Source organism: Prunus mume, linkage group LG4 (assembly GCF_029339155.1).
Source record: "Prunus mume cultivar Tortuosa linkage group LG4, ASM2933915v1, whole genome shotgun sequence".
Classification (NCBI taxonomy): domain Eukaryota; kingdom Viridiplantae; phylum Streptophyta; class Magnoliopsida; order Rosales; family Rosaceae; genus Prunus; species Prunus mume.
Window position 1 is genome coordinate 22,825,417 of NC_142701.1, and position 13,155 is coordinate 22,838,571.

The 13,155-nt window shown below is 37.6% G+C and overlaps 2 protein-coding genes across 2 annotated transcripts; both read right to left on the reverse strand.

Moving 5' to 3' along the window:
• Positions 1–934: 934 nt before the first annotated feature.
• LOC103329303 (aspartic proteinase A1-like) lies at positions 935–5,470 on the reverse strand. Its single transcript, XM_008231751.3, has 14 exons — positions 5,331–5,470; positions 4,340–4,722; positions 4,169–4,229; positions 3,833–3,927; positions 3,643–3,755; positions 3,245–3,413; positions 3,080–3,119; positions 2,927–2,991; positions 2,599–2,712; positions 2,352–2,416; positions 2,089–2,245; positions 1,894–2,013; positions 1,347–1,435; positions 935–1,228 (listed from the first exon to the last, which is right to left on the reverse strand). Exons 2-14 carry the CDS (start codon positions 4,712–4,714, stop codon positions 1,144–1,146), a joined length of 1,548 nt encoding a protein of 515 aa, XP_008229973.1. The 5' UTR covers positions 4,715–4,722; positions 5,331–5,470; the 3' UTR covers positions 935–1,143.
• Positions 5,471–9,833: 4,363 nt separating this feature from the next.
• LOC103329304 (putative WRKY transcription factor 31) lies at positions 9,834–12,806 on the reverse strand. Its single transcript, XM_008231752.2, has 5 exons — positions 12,148–12,806; positions 11,878–11,976; positions 11,195–11,755; positions 10,984–11,097; positions 9,834–10,839 (listed from the first exon to the last, which is right to left on the reverse strand). Exons 1-5 carry the CDS (start codon positions 12,604–12,606, stop codon positions 10,123–10,125), a joined length of 1,950 nt encoding a protein of 649 aa, XP_008229974.2. The 5' UTR covers positions 12,607–12,806; the 3' UTR covers positions 9,834–10,122.
• Between the last annotated feature and the right edge of the window lie 349 nt (positions 12,807–13,155).

Here is a 13,155-nt window from a genome sequence, read left to right on the forward strand (position 1 = left end):
TTAATTTCTAAAGTTCCCAGCCCACTTATCTTAGCTAATTTTCAACGCAAAGCATTGAGATGAGCTGAAGTAAGGACTAACTGAGAGGTAAGAAGCAACAAGAGAGCTAGTCATGCAAATGGCATGGAGACATTTTGTGCTGAGTGTAATGATACACCAACATAAGTTCCCTAATTTCGGAATTTCATATTAAAATGATGAGTTGTGAGAGTGTTTTATTTGTTCATACACAAATCATTTAAATTTATCTAACAATTACCCCTGCATCCGAGGTCATGTGTTCAAATCCCTCTCCTCTAATATCGCTTATAACAAAGAAAACTTGGGAGTTTTGGTTTGTTTTTTTCTGGTTGCTTTCAGGATTTGAGTTTTAGATTGTTGTTTAGTTTTTGCGTAGTTGGAAAAATAAATGAGTGTTGCTTTGGTTTAGCATGATAGGGTTGTTAGCCGGCATTTCAATGAGTAGAGATGGATGGATTTTGCTTGCTTGGACGTGCCGTTATAGAAACTCTCTCTCTCTCTCTCTCTCTCTCTCTCTCTCTCTCTCTCTCTCTCTGTGGTGGCCATTTACAGATAGAAGAATCATAAAGAGCGCGGCAACACGTAACAAGTTTGTTTATGTGTCACTTTTTAATTTGTTAGTTAGAGACTTTGAGAGCTAAAAGTGCTTTCAATAGTGTGACTCTTTCTGCTTCAACCACGTACATGACGAAATCCACAACGAAAACGAAATTACATCTTTTATCGCTTCTAGAACATTATAAACATTATAGGTGTGATTTGTGAGCTCAAAGTTCAAACCAATGATATCAGTTTCTCGCAGAAATGATTTGTAGCGGCCACCTGTCCACAAGATTGTTGGTGGCTATGTCAGCTTGAAGTCATTGTGACACTCTTTTAAATTTGTGCCAAGAGAATTTAGGTATGGCAAATATACGTCAACTTCAAGCCCATGTATATAGAAACCAAGTTTTCTTGTGCAGATACAAACAATCTTGCCTTGATTTATTCACGGATACAAGATTGTAAAGGTTCATTATGTCCATGGTCCATCACATAAACAAGTTCTATTGTCACAACTCTTTTTCTGATGTCGGCAGAGATTATTTACATAAGCAGGGGAAACAGAAAATATATATAGAACTAAGCTGCTTCTGCAAATCCAACTGACGAGTTCCCATAGTCAAACACGGTGTGATACCGACCCATGAAAATATCCCCCAAAATCCTGCATCAGATTTTCACCATTTTTAGCAATCCAATGTAAACTGTTTGTGTGCGCCATTGCTGAAAAGAATGTACAAGTTCAAAAGATGCTATAAGCAATTATGGGAAGAGTTAAATACCAGAGTGGTCCTCGAGGAGGAGCAACATCTAAAGCGATAAACCCACTGATGCATTGAGCTGCAACTCCTTCCCCGACTTTGAGAACATACTGATCCAACAAACCAATGTTCAGAAGAATAAACAATATATGTGGGGTGATAAATAATACATAAAATGAACAATTAAATATTGGATAAAAGGAAAGAAAACTACTTTTATCAACAGTGGCAATAATGCCTACTAGAAATATAATTATCTAGATGTGAGAGAGAGAGAGAGAGAGAGAGAGAGTAGAACAACTTGCAGCTAATCTGGCTCTAACTAAATGCACTGCATAGTAATAAATGCTAAGATGTACTACAAACCAGTTTCATGCAGAGAACTGGTCATGAAAACTCGAAGTTGATAAGTCTTTCTTAAGTATATTAACGCTGTTCCATGAGTTCTTTCTTAAGTTGGAGATCTTTATTCACAATTGGGCATGTGAATACAATTGAGAAGTAGCCTACTCATGTACTCAGATGAAAGATGAAATGATTTAGGGTTTTAATGCCATGACGACCATACCTGCTCTGGAGCAAGGTCAAATACTTTACCACCAATGGTAAATGATACACTGGGTAAGGAGGATAGAGCGCCACACTGAACTACTGATTCTCCACTGGGACTGGGAAGTCGTTCACAGAGCTGCAAGTGAAAATTCCAGCATGAGCTTGCTGCAAGGAACGTTTCACAGACACATGAAAAGGAAGTTTAATTTACCTCATTGACATAATTCAAGATCTGATCCTCTGTCTCATTTAGCCTTAGCCGATTCTGCATCCATACCACTGCCATCTCACAAGCAGCACATGCAGCATCATGCACGCCGTCAGATGTCATTTCTAGTTTCTCATTCACCATACTTTCAATGCCCATACTGCAAAGATGTTAACACATTTAAATCAAAATGATCTAAGAAACTCATTATTACCACTATCCTTTCTAAAAAAACCTTTAAGAAAATAGATTGATCTGCATCTGACCTCACACCATGAGTTCCATCAAAAGTGCAGAAACCAATTTGGGAGCAAATTTTTTTGGGTTGTGCCTAGAAAACATGCCAGTAAAAGTAAAAAATCAATTCACTGCAGGGAGTTTTCCGGCAAATTGAATCAAAGAGAAAAGTACCAATATAAATATTGTCTTCATATATCATTAAAATGATGGAAGAACAGTAAACTTTAATTAAAATGCACTGGAAAAAAAAAAAAAAAACAAAAATATGTATACCTGAGCTAGCAACATTTCTATTATAGTTTTCCCATATTGTTCAACCACTGTCTTACATTCTTGGCTTACAACACCAGAGGCTCCAATGGCATGATTGATTTGAGTGATAACAGTCTGAAAAAGTGAGATTAGACAATAATATTAATTAGAAGTTGCTAAAACTATCAAATAAACCCTGATAGCAGATCACAGTGATGGGGGCTTTTTATATTCAACAGATATGCCTTGGATAGCATGATATGTGTATGTCTTGTCCAGCGCTTCTTGATATATTGATAACTGGATACAAAGAAATACAAATATGGAAATGGTTGGCTAGAATACATACCGTTGGCCCAGCCAATAGGGAGGTTCCTGAATCGGCAATTGCTGAACAGCCACTAGCACAGAATCCTGGAAAGTGACATGATAATCTTTCAATACCATAACAAACAAATTATAGAAAGTATCTACTGTCTCAACATAGGAATGTTATCATTACCAGATGATTCGCCACCAATTAAGACATCACCCATATCAAACTACAAATAAGAGAAACCAAAAAGAAGAATGAAACCCGAAAAAAAAAAAAAAAAATCAATCAATATCAACTATCAACTATCAAGTAGAAAATCTGCAAAAGATGGTAATATCTTGGATTGCCAACCTGCCAATAGCCTTTCTGAGTCACAGGAACATATGTATGCTCACCCTTGTAATGATTAGAATCAACCCCACCAAATACAATCTCACCCCCTTCTTCCCCTTCAGTATTGCGATTTAACCAAAATGAGAAAACTGGTTCTGTAACAAGACCTTGATTGACCAAATTATACCTGTTATAATGGTCAATGTAATGTCAAACAGATTAGCATTGAGGACTTACAACTTACAAGTGGGGGAATGGAAGTATAATGATAATCACAGCTGACACAATTTGGAGTGTTTTAAAAAACATTTAGCCCATTAATATGGAAGAAAGAAACTAGTACATTATTATGATATTAAGTGTACAAATTGAATCGAGTAATTAGTATACTTAAGAACTAAGTGGCATTGACATACCAGACAGGAACAGCATTTCCAACTGAGATCTCTTGAAATCCAAGTCCAAGTATACCATCAAACTTAGCTGCGACGAATGTGATGCCAGGCTCTTTGGTTGCCTCAATAAAGTCCTAATAACCAGTAGTCATAGTAAGGGTAAAGTCCACAACACTGAAATTCACCAAATCTAGGTTCTGTCAAAACTTACCTGATCCTTAACAACAAGATTGCCAACAGTGACATGGTCCTGGCTGAAGAAGCCTGCAATTGCACCGGTCCCATACTGGATTGCCGCAGATTTTCCTACATTGGAAAATGGAAACACACAGTTTTGACATTTAGTTTATACATTGTTCTTTAAAGAATGTCAGTGCTTTCCCCTTTCCATGAAGTTTAAAACAGTATCACTTAATGCTATGGTTAGCCCTGTATTGTGGAACATTTGGGACACCTTGATCAAGAATCAAGGGTTTGCTCATCCCAACCTAGGGCAGTCATAACTTATCAGGATGTGAATGCCTTGAACCAGTGAATAGGAACATACCGTTCTTTGTGTATGTACTTGATTGGCTAGACTTATACTTGGAGTGAAAAAAGCAAGCAACCTGCAACCAAATTCGGAAAGATACGAATTTTTAAGATAACTTCATTTGAATTAATAGTTTTGATATAAAAATAACTCAAAACAATGAAGGAAAAGACTTCATAAGCTTACCGAGAAATAACACTTGGCTGAGGGCACCCAAAGATTAGAACTTCCAGTGTCAAATATCACAGTGAACTTCTGAGCAGGACTTCCAATGCCAATCTCACCAAAATACTGAGCATCCATATAGTTCTTTAGTGCAACAATATCAGTGTCCTCAGAATCCCCAAGATTACCACGCAGATGATACTTCCTAATAGGACCTCCCGGTGTTTCTTCTTGCTCAATAGTATTACTTCTTCTATTCATATGACATTTTTGATCTATTTTCATCTTTTTCAGTCCAATTCTGACCAACCCATCATTTGTTGTGGAAAACACCACATGAGACAGAAGCAGAAAGAGAAAGGGAGTGACCAAACTGGCTCCAAATTTGGTACCCATTTTGAGAACTGCAAAACAAAGTGTGCAAACTTGTCGCTCAAAGATCACTCTTAGAAAGTACTGAAAAAGCTTTGACAAAACATACTAACACGGTCTATGTGTTTGGTTACTGAGAAACTACCAGGAATGCAAACAATTACATAATGGCAATTAAAATTTCGTTTCTTTTGACCTTTTAGTAATATTTTCTCAGGAACCAAACGGAGCTTAACAACCCTAGGGGTACTCAGCCAGCAATAAAGGTGTAAACTTTATAGTTTAAACGATCACAATCTAAAGCATGTACTGAAAAAGCTTTGACAAAACATACTAACACGGTCTATGTGTTTGGTTACTGAGAAACTACCAGGAAAACAAACAATTACATAATGGCAATTAAAATTTCGTTTCTTTTGACCTTTTAGTAATATTTTCTCAGGAACCAAACGGAGCTTAACAACCCTAGGGGTACTCAGCCAGCAATAAAGGTGTAAACTTTATAGTTTAAACGATCACAATCTAAAGCATGTACAAAAATAACCGATTCAAAAAGCATCTGGGTGAGAATCAAATTATCAGGAACTTAATGTTGAAACAGAAAATCAATTCTGAAAATAAAAATATATATATTACTTACATTTCTGAGTACGACTACGAACTATGAAGTAGCAGGTGAAAACTGAAAGAATGAGGAAACTCAAGTCAGACGATTTAAAAGAAGAGAGGCAAGTTCGTTTGCTTTGCGGAGTAGATTAGTTCATGTTACTAACCAGCGATGCAACCAAAGCAGCGTTATCGAACGGGTCGAAATTGGTTGCAATTGTTGTGGGTCCAAGATTTGCTTATGTGTCGTAGCATAATTGGTTGTCTGTAATTTGACAGTTAACTAGTCGAACCAGCCGAAAATTAGAGTTATTCTTTGCTCAACTACCAGTCTTGTTTTGAAACTTTAGATAGTGGCGCCTTTATGGGAGTCACAGTCACAAGGTTAAGGCCCATAAACAGGCCCAAAATAATCGTTCATCCTGGTGGAGTTTGATGAGCTTACACTTTTGGGTGGGCCATTTTGAATTAGAGCCTTTTAGTTTTGGGGCTGGCTTTGTAAAATGTTAGTATTCATCAAGTACGTTCCCAACTCAGGGAGCTTTTATAATGAGGAGTTAAAGTGAGGAGGTTATTTGAGGAGACCGATCCGACCGTCAAAACATTTAAAATATTTAAGTCTCATGATTTCTTTACATTTGTTGATGGTGAGATTTGACCTCCTCAAATAACCTCCTCACTTTAAGCCCTCATTATAGCCTTTCCGCCCAACTCAAATCTGGACCCTTTTAGCTAACTCAAGTTTTATCTTAACTCTCTTCGATAACAAAGAAAATCTCTAAGACTCACCCTACAATTGTGCACAAGTCTTAAGATGAATATCATATACATGAAATCATCTATAAGCCACACTTATCAAGTACATTCGCCTATATTTACACTCATGTAAAATGTCCGTGCTCATTTTATAACAGAGTTACAAAGGGTACGACGAGGGGTCAATCAATGTTGTACAAATAGCAACCTAAAAATTAAGCAACTATATGCGCGTTTTAACTCGCAAGTGCACAAGATCAAACAAATAGTATAGAAAGCAAATACGAGATCATTCCCACGATGATTGGATTAATATGTGTTTAAAATTAATTTCCTAGAACTACTAACTAAATGGCACTAAGAATGCAAGAGTGAAAGAAAACCCTAAAAAAAACTTATTTCAAAACCTTAAGATTTCTAATCAAAGTTAAGCAATACACAAAGGCACTCGGTGTTGACAAGGTGTTCAAAAGGATGATTTTAAGATGATTTTGAAAACTAAAAATTTCAAAACGAAATATTAAAAATAGCATTTGATTAAAAATATAATTTGATTGAGGTTAAAAAAACAATGAGAAAACTAGTTAGGGATTCAATGTTCACCACTAATCTTCTTCCTTAAGCAAACGACATGCACAATGCTACAAAACATATTTTAGATGCTCATGTTTGTCAACCTAAAGGCAAGATATCTACTCTTTAAATTATTAATTTTCCTAAGCAACAAGTTAGACATGGGTATCTACGCTAACTTTTCTCATTCTTAAAGTGTTTAGCATGATATCTACTAAGTTGCACTTTAAGAAAGCATAACACAATGGGAATTGACAAATGCACAACTCCTAGAACATCGTATCTATTCTAGTTATTCATGATGATTAATTTCAAGAACTTGTAACTAGTTCTTTTGTTACTCTCATAGGCACAAAACTCGGTCATCTAAATTTACCTACATAACAAACTCAATACACAACATGTGTATGGTGATCAAGCATAACATCACGCATGTAAAGAGTAAAATATAATATGAAATTAATCAATTAAGCATCACAAAAGTAATTTACAGCAAATCCATATCGAAATCCTTAAAGAAACATGATTAGGGCTTCAATCGAGTCCTAACTAAAGTAATTATGTTAGTATGAAAATTGTATTGTCATTTCCTAGACTCTAGCATAGGTTAGGAATTAGTGTGTGAATATATTTTACTGGAAGGTTTGGCGCAACACATTCAATCTCGGATTTTTGAATTATGACTTGATCGATATGAGAAACTTGATTTTAGGTAAATCATGACATAATCATACATTCATTATAGGATTATTAGTTGGAGTTATTTTCACTCAAGCACTTTTATGTCAGTCCTATTTTTAATAAGATTAGATTTTATCTATTGAGATTACTCTCCTAGTTGGACTCTATTTTGATTTAAGTTAAAATATTATCTTTTCCTATTATGACTTGCATGTTGAAATAAGCTCCTACTTGATTGGTCTAATTAATTTGTTTAGGTAGATATTGTTTCTCCCTTAAAAGATTGGTTATAGTGGAAGTCATTTAGGTTTCCTCACTTCTTGCATTAGTTGACGACTTCACTTAGAATCCAAAGTGATTAACAATCTAATATTCATGATAGGATATGATTGGTGTGTTCCTGTGCTTATCTTTGACTAGGAAGAACCAGCTTTGTATAAAAGATGTGCGTTTCTTTTCATACAGGTGGCTTTCGACATATTTGTTTTTGAGCATATAAAATTCCTATGAAAGCTTCTGTGCATATATTTGAGATAAATCATCAAGTGTTCCACGTTTACTTGGTGATTTATCCAACACTTTAATCATTCATATTGCATTCATTTGCATTGTTTGGTGACTCATACAGTTGAGGACACCAAGACCGTGGTGGCAGTTCTCCTCCGGAGAGCTTGAAGCAATCGTGACAGATTGCATTCAACATAAGGAGTGTTGAAGATCATCCAGTGATGAAGTTGAGTTTCGAAGAAGTCGGTAAACATTATCTAAAATGTGTCTAGGATAAGTGTGTGAGTACTTCTTGTAATCATCGTTCTATAGTGGATTTGAGTTGGACCTGAGAAGTCCCGTGGATTTTCCCCAGATGTGGGGTTTTACCACATAAAATAATTCTATGCGTATTTCTTTATTTTACGTTCAGCACGTTTCAAAATTGATAAGCCATATCAATCCTACTACCGAAGTTTATTTTTTGTTTATTGATTATAATCTTAAATTGGCCTATTCACCCCCTCTAAGCTTTTTTAGTCATCCTACAGGTATTTTTAACTTAGTTACCCATAATTTAAATGGACAGCAAGCACATACAAAACAGAAAATAAAAAGAGGAAGAAGATAACTCTTTGATGATGTGTTGGTTAGCCAGAGTGATTGGATGACACCTTGACGTTCCTTCTTGCTTCCTAAGCCTTTCAAATCTTGGAACCTTGAAGGATGGAGGAGAATGGGATGATGTGGCTGCCCTCTTCTTCTCCTTTCTTGTTTCTATTTTTTTTACTCAAAAATCAGCTCCCCTTTAACACAGAAGCTGCCTTTTCTTTTCTTCCCAAAAAAGTTTTGTTGCTCCTTGTATTCTCCACGTTTCTGAAACCCTACATATTTTTTATTATGACATATAAACCCCTGGGAAATAGGAATATTCCTCATTGGCCTAATTGATGTGATTTGGGCTTCAAAACTTGGACTTCATAAAAGATAGCAGGTTCCCGCGCAGACCGAACTACCTGTACTAAAACCACCATAACTTCCTCTAGAAAAATGATATTCATGAACCGTAAAATTCCCCAAAAAATATACATCCGTAGCTTTCCAAGCATATGTGGCTCAGCTTCTGGTTCTTCCTGAGTCAGCACAGTATAATCCGTGAACTTGACTGATCTGCATAGGCGTTTCAAACTCAACTTTCTCTTTTTAGCTCATTTTCCACCATTCGTTTGTGATTACCTAAAAAAGTAATAAAAGAACGTAAAACCTATATGAAAGAGTAAAACAAAGGTGTAAAAATGGAGAAATATCATAGATAAATGTCGAATTTATGAGCACATCAAGCAACCCCATTAACTTTTTCTCATCTTTCGCTAATCTTCATCTTAATGCAATAATGACGTTAAGATGTTTGATAAAATGTTTATGAGTGATTTTAAAAGTAAATGAAAATATCAAAATTGTGGAACACGTCGATTTGATGATTGTAAGATGAGAAGCCTTTTCTAACTTTGTTGCTGCCAAAAGGGTACTTATCTCAACTCTCATCTCAAACATTCTATCAACTTTCATCTTAATCTTCCACAACTCACATACAGTACTTCATCCGCCACACCCACAATCAAACAATTCAAATCAAAGCCATTGGTGCAATGCAAAAAGAATATAACCAAGAGAATGGGGACAGGAAATCGGGTAAAGTCCAAATGAATCCCAAAAGAAAAGAGTGGAGCAAAAACCGAAAAGTCTCTTTCTCCCTTTACTCTCTCTTTACGTGTCAAACTAATCTCCAGTCTTTTGAATAACTCCGAGACGGTTTTGTTGACTCCTTCCCTTGACTGCCAGTTGATACACATAACTCCAAGAAAAAACCAAATCCCATTATCCTCCTTCCCCACATTGTCATTTTGCTTTATCTTTTCCTTTGTTCTTTTCTTTTCCTTGTAACTTTTTGTTTGATGCATTGGAAAAACATGTAACATTGACATTAAAAAAAACCAAAAGAGGAGATGGATGACAAAACACCAACCCCTCCATTTCCGGATGCATCCAAAAAAGGAAAACCAATTTGCATTCTTTCCTCTTCCTTTCTTTGTTTTCTTCAATTTAATGGGACTTTGTACTGACATACAATTTGAACATATTGACGATGTTATTCGAATGACAAAGAATATAAAAATCTATGTTTAATTAATCCCTCTCCACCCAAAAAAAGAAAGAAGAAGAAAAAAAAACATGTATATTCTCACTTTGTTTTCTCCCAGCCCATATAAAGAAAAAGAAAAATCCTAAAAAGGACAACTAAAAAAGAAAAGAAGAAGAAGAAGCTTGCTTTAGTTGGCTGGAAAACTTGAATTGCTAAGTTTATTGTTGTTGCTGGTGGCGTTGCCGTTGCCATTGCCATTGTTGTTGTTTGAGTTGGTTGCGGGGTTGGTGCCGTTGTTACTATTGTTGTTTGGATGAGCATTGCCAATAATGGAGGTGATGGCTGCTGCCAGGGCTGCAGTGAAGTTTGGATCAGCTGCAATGGCGGCAGTGGCTGCAGTGACAGTGTCAGCCAATGAGTTCTGCTGCTGCCCTTGGTGCCCTGGTTGCTGTTGGTGACCCAGTTGGGCACCCTCCATGTCTTGTGACATTTGCAGGCCAGAGAATTTTGACTGGTTATAGAGTGCTTGACCAAAAATCTGAGGCAGCAATGAGACGGGTCCATTGGTGAAATTCTGAGATGGGTTTGGGAATGGGATGTTGAATTGGCCTGGTGGCCTTTGGAGCTGTAAAGGGTTTGGTGATTGTGTTAAGTCCAATGTAACAGTAGGGAATGGTGCTGAGGCTGAGATGGTGGCCATGCTAGAGGAGCATGGGAGGATTGTCCTGGTGAGGAAGTTTGAGTCCATTAGGCCATCTGCACTCGGCATGGACCCCGAGAGTAGCATTCGTGCCGCGGATGAAGTAGTTGATGCCATTGCCATGGCTGCTGGAGGCAATGGGTGGTTGTGATTGCCTTCATATGTAGTAATTAGGATTGTCCTATCTTCTGCACATCTTTGTACCTGTTTGATCATAGTAGCAATTAAAATTAGTACAAAGATCGAAGATTAACATGTTGTGAATCATAACCGAAAATGGAAACAATCTGACAAAATAACATGTCGCATATCTAATAAGAGAATGTTACCCTAAGCAAGCGAGCTTACTTGTTTACGAACTGGGCAACCAGCAGCCATGGTGCATCGATAATAAGCTCGAGGACACGGGTTTCCCTTTGCCATCTTTTGTCCATACTTTCGCCATTGACATCCATCAGTGATCTATAAACCCAACAAAATTTATCAAATTAGCAAACATGTTGGTACAAAATCTGATGCGTCATATATATAAAACTCCAACATAGTCCAAAACACATACCATAGGTGCCTCTGATCGAGCTCTGACCGAAACTCTTGCCTTCCTCATGGTAGCCTCAGTTTGATCAACCTCTTTGGGAGAATTGAGCCTTGGAACTTTGTTAGGGGCCCAACTCTGTGATGGCTGATCTGGGCTCTCCTCTCTCCCAATCCCTCTTCCAAATTCCTTCTTCTCCTGATCATCACTATGCCCAGCAACCTTCACATTCTCTCCAAGCGATCCAGACCGTTCGCGGCTTCTTTCTTCAGATGAAGACTGTGAAGGCTCATCAGCGTCAGCATTATTGGCAGCCAACCCGAGATCCATAAACTGCCTAGGGACCACTACTGGCGATCCATTGCCATTAATGAGCTTCTTTTCTTCCACCACCATTTTGTTGTTCCCATCAAACACTCCATGGCCTTCAGCAGCGCTACTGTTCTGCTCAGCCTTCTGGCTTTGCATCAAAGTCAGCAAATGCACCTGAAGAGCGTTGTAATTGGTAGTCACCTGATTAAGCATGCCTCTCAAACGTTGATTCTCCGCGTTCATTCGCTCAAGCTCAGCTTGAAGAACAGCCAGCTGAGAAAACAAAAAGTGATACCAACATATATTAAATATAGCAAATTAGCAATAACCCAAGAATCAGGTCCAAAATTCAGCACAAATTAAATAAATGCAAAAGCTAAATTTTGTATCTGTACCTCACTTTTAGCTCTTTTATCTTCTATGTTCGACGAAATGCCATCATCCACCACTGATTGGTCACTGCTAGTGTTTGTAAGGAGAAGATTCAAGCCAGTCTATAAACACATAAACAAAAACTAAAAACAATAAGAAAATGATGATGACTGTTTGTCGAAAAAGGTTCCGACTTCATTAAAATCTCATGTACGACAGTTGTTGAATTAAGAACGCCGAGAAATCAATAATAACAATGAAGATGAAGCAAAATGGTGAAAAGGGTCGCTTACATTTACGTTGAATTCCATATCCGTCGGGCCATGTAAGTCCATTTTATCAGCAGGGTCGGCGGAGGCAGACTTGTCTTGATCAACATGGCTCTTGTTATCGGCGAAGAAGTCCCTCTCGTCGATGACTTTACGTTTTTCATTGGAGGGTGGTTCAGGAGAGTGCTGATGGTGGTGATGATGATGTTGATTATCAACATCGTCATGGGTGCAGTTGAGGTTGACTGAGAATTGCAGAGTTGGAGGAGGAAGAGGAGGGGGAGGAGGAGACCTCGGGTGAATTGTGGAGGCGTCCATGTCCATGTTGAGTGAGGAGTGATGAAGCTGCTGCTGCTGCTTCTTGGTCCTGCAGGGTTGATGGTGGTTATATTGGTCTTGTTGAAAGGAGTTGAGGACTATGGGATTGTGGAGAGAGAACCCAAATGGATCTGAATCAATGGAGAGTCCACTTCCCTTGGCCATAAAAACCCAAGAAAACTGTGGAGAGAGAAGAGAAGAGAGAGAGTGTGTGTGTGTGTGTGTGTGTGCGTAGGTGGAAGTGTGTGTGTGAGCGGAGGGGGAGAAAGAGAGTGCAATGGACTCGGCAATAAAAGGGGGGCTTGGACTAGAGAAGAAGACCCAATACCAAATTTTGATCAGCAAGAGAGTAGCAGCAACAACTGGTGACTGGTGGTGGTGTTGTGTTCTCTGTTGAATATTAGGTTTGGGATTGTTGGATTTGGATTGGAGAGAAATGAGGGGGAGGGAGGAGGTTGTGAAAATGATAAGATAGGGATGAAGAGGATGATCAAATTGGAAGGTAAAAATAAAAATAAAGGAAGGGGAATTAATGCTCTTGGTAGCTACTTGGGATATTGCTTTAAATATCACATGAGGGATGACTAAATACACTTTATATATATGGTCACATGAGTAAAGCCTAGGTCATTAACAAGGATCTGACTTTTGGGTTCATCTTCATGGAAATTTTTTTATTTTTAAAGAATATGGAAAGTTTATTAGTAATAATAA

What these genes read in the sequence shown, in the direction of transcription:
- LOC103329304 (XM_008231752.2), bottom strand. Translation starts at nt 12,606, where the DNA reads ATGGCCAAGGGAAGTGGACTCTCCATTGATTCAGATCCATTTGGGTTC. An exon ending in ATATGGAATTCAACGTAAAT is followed by an intron (nt 11,977 to 12,147) that starts GTAAGCGACCCT and finishes ATGTGTTTATAG; the next exon opens with ACTGGCTTGAATCTTCTCCT. An exon ending in CTCGATCAGAGGCACCTATG is followed by an intron (nt 11,098 to 11,194) that starts GTATGTGTTTTG and finishes TTGGGTTTATAG; the next exon opens with ATCACTGATGGATGTCAATG.
- LOC103329303 (XM_008231751.3), bottom strand. Translation starts at nt 4,714, where the DNA reads ATGGGTACCAAATTTGGAGCCAGTTTGGTCACTCCCTTTCTCTTTCTG. An exon ending in GGAAATGCTGTTCCTGTCTG is followed by an intron (nt 3,414 to 3,642) that starts GTATGTCAATGC and finishes CCATTATAACAG; the next exon opens with GTATAATTTGGTCAATCAAG. An exon ending in TTGACCTTGCTCCAGAGCAG is followed by an intron (nt 1,436 to 1,893) that starts GTATGGTCGTCA and finishes TTGTTGGATCAG; the next exon opens with TATGTTCTCAAAGTCGGGGA.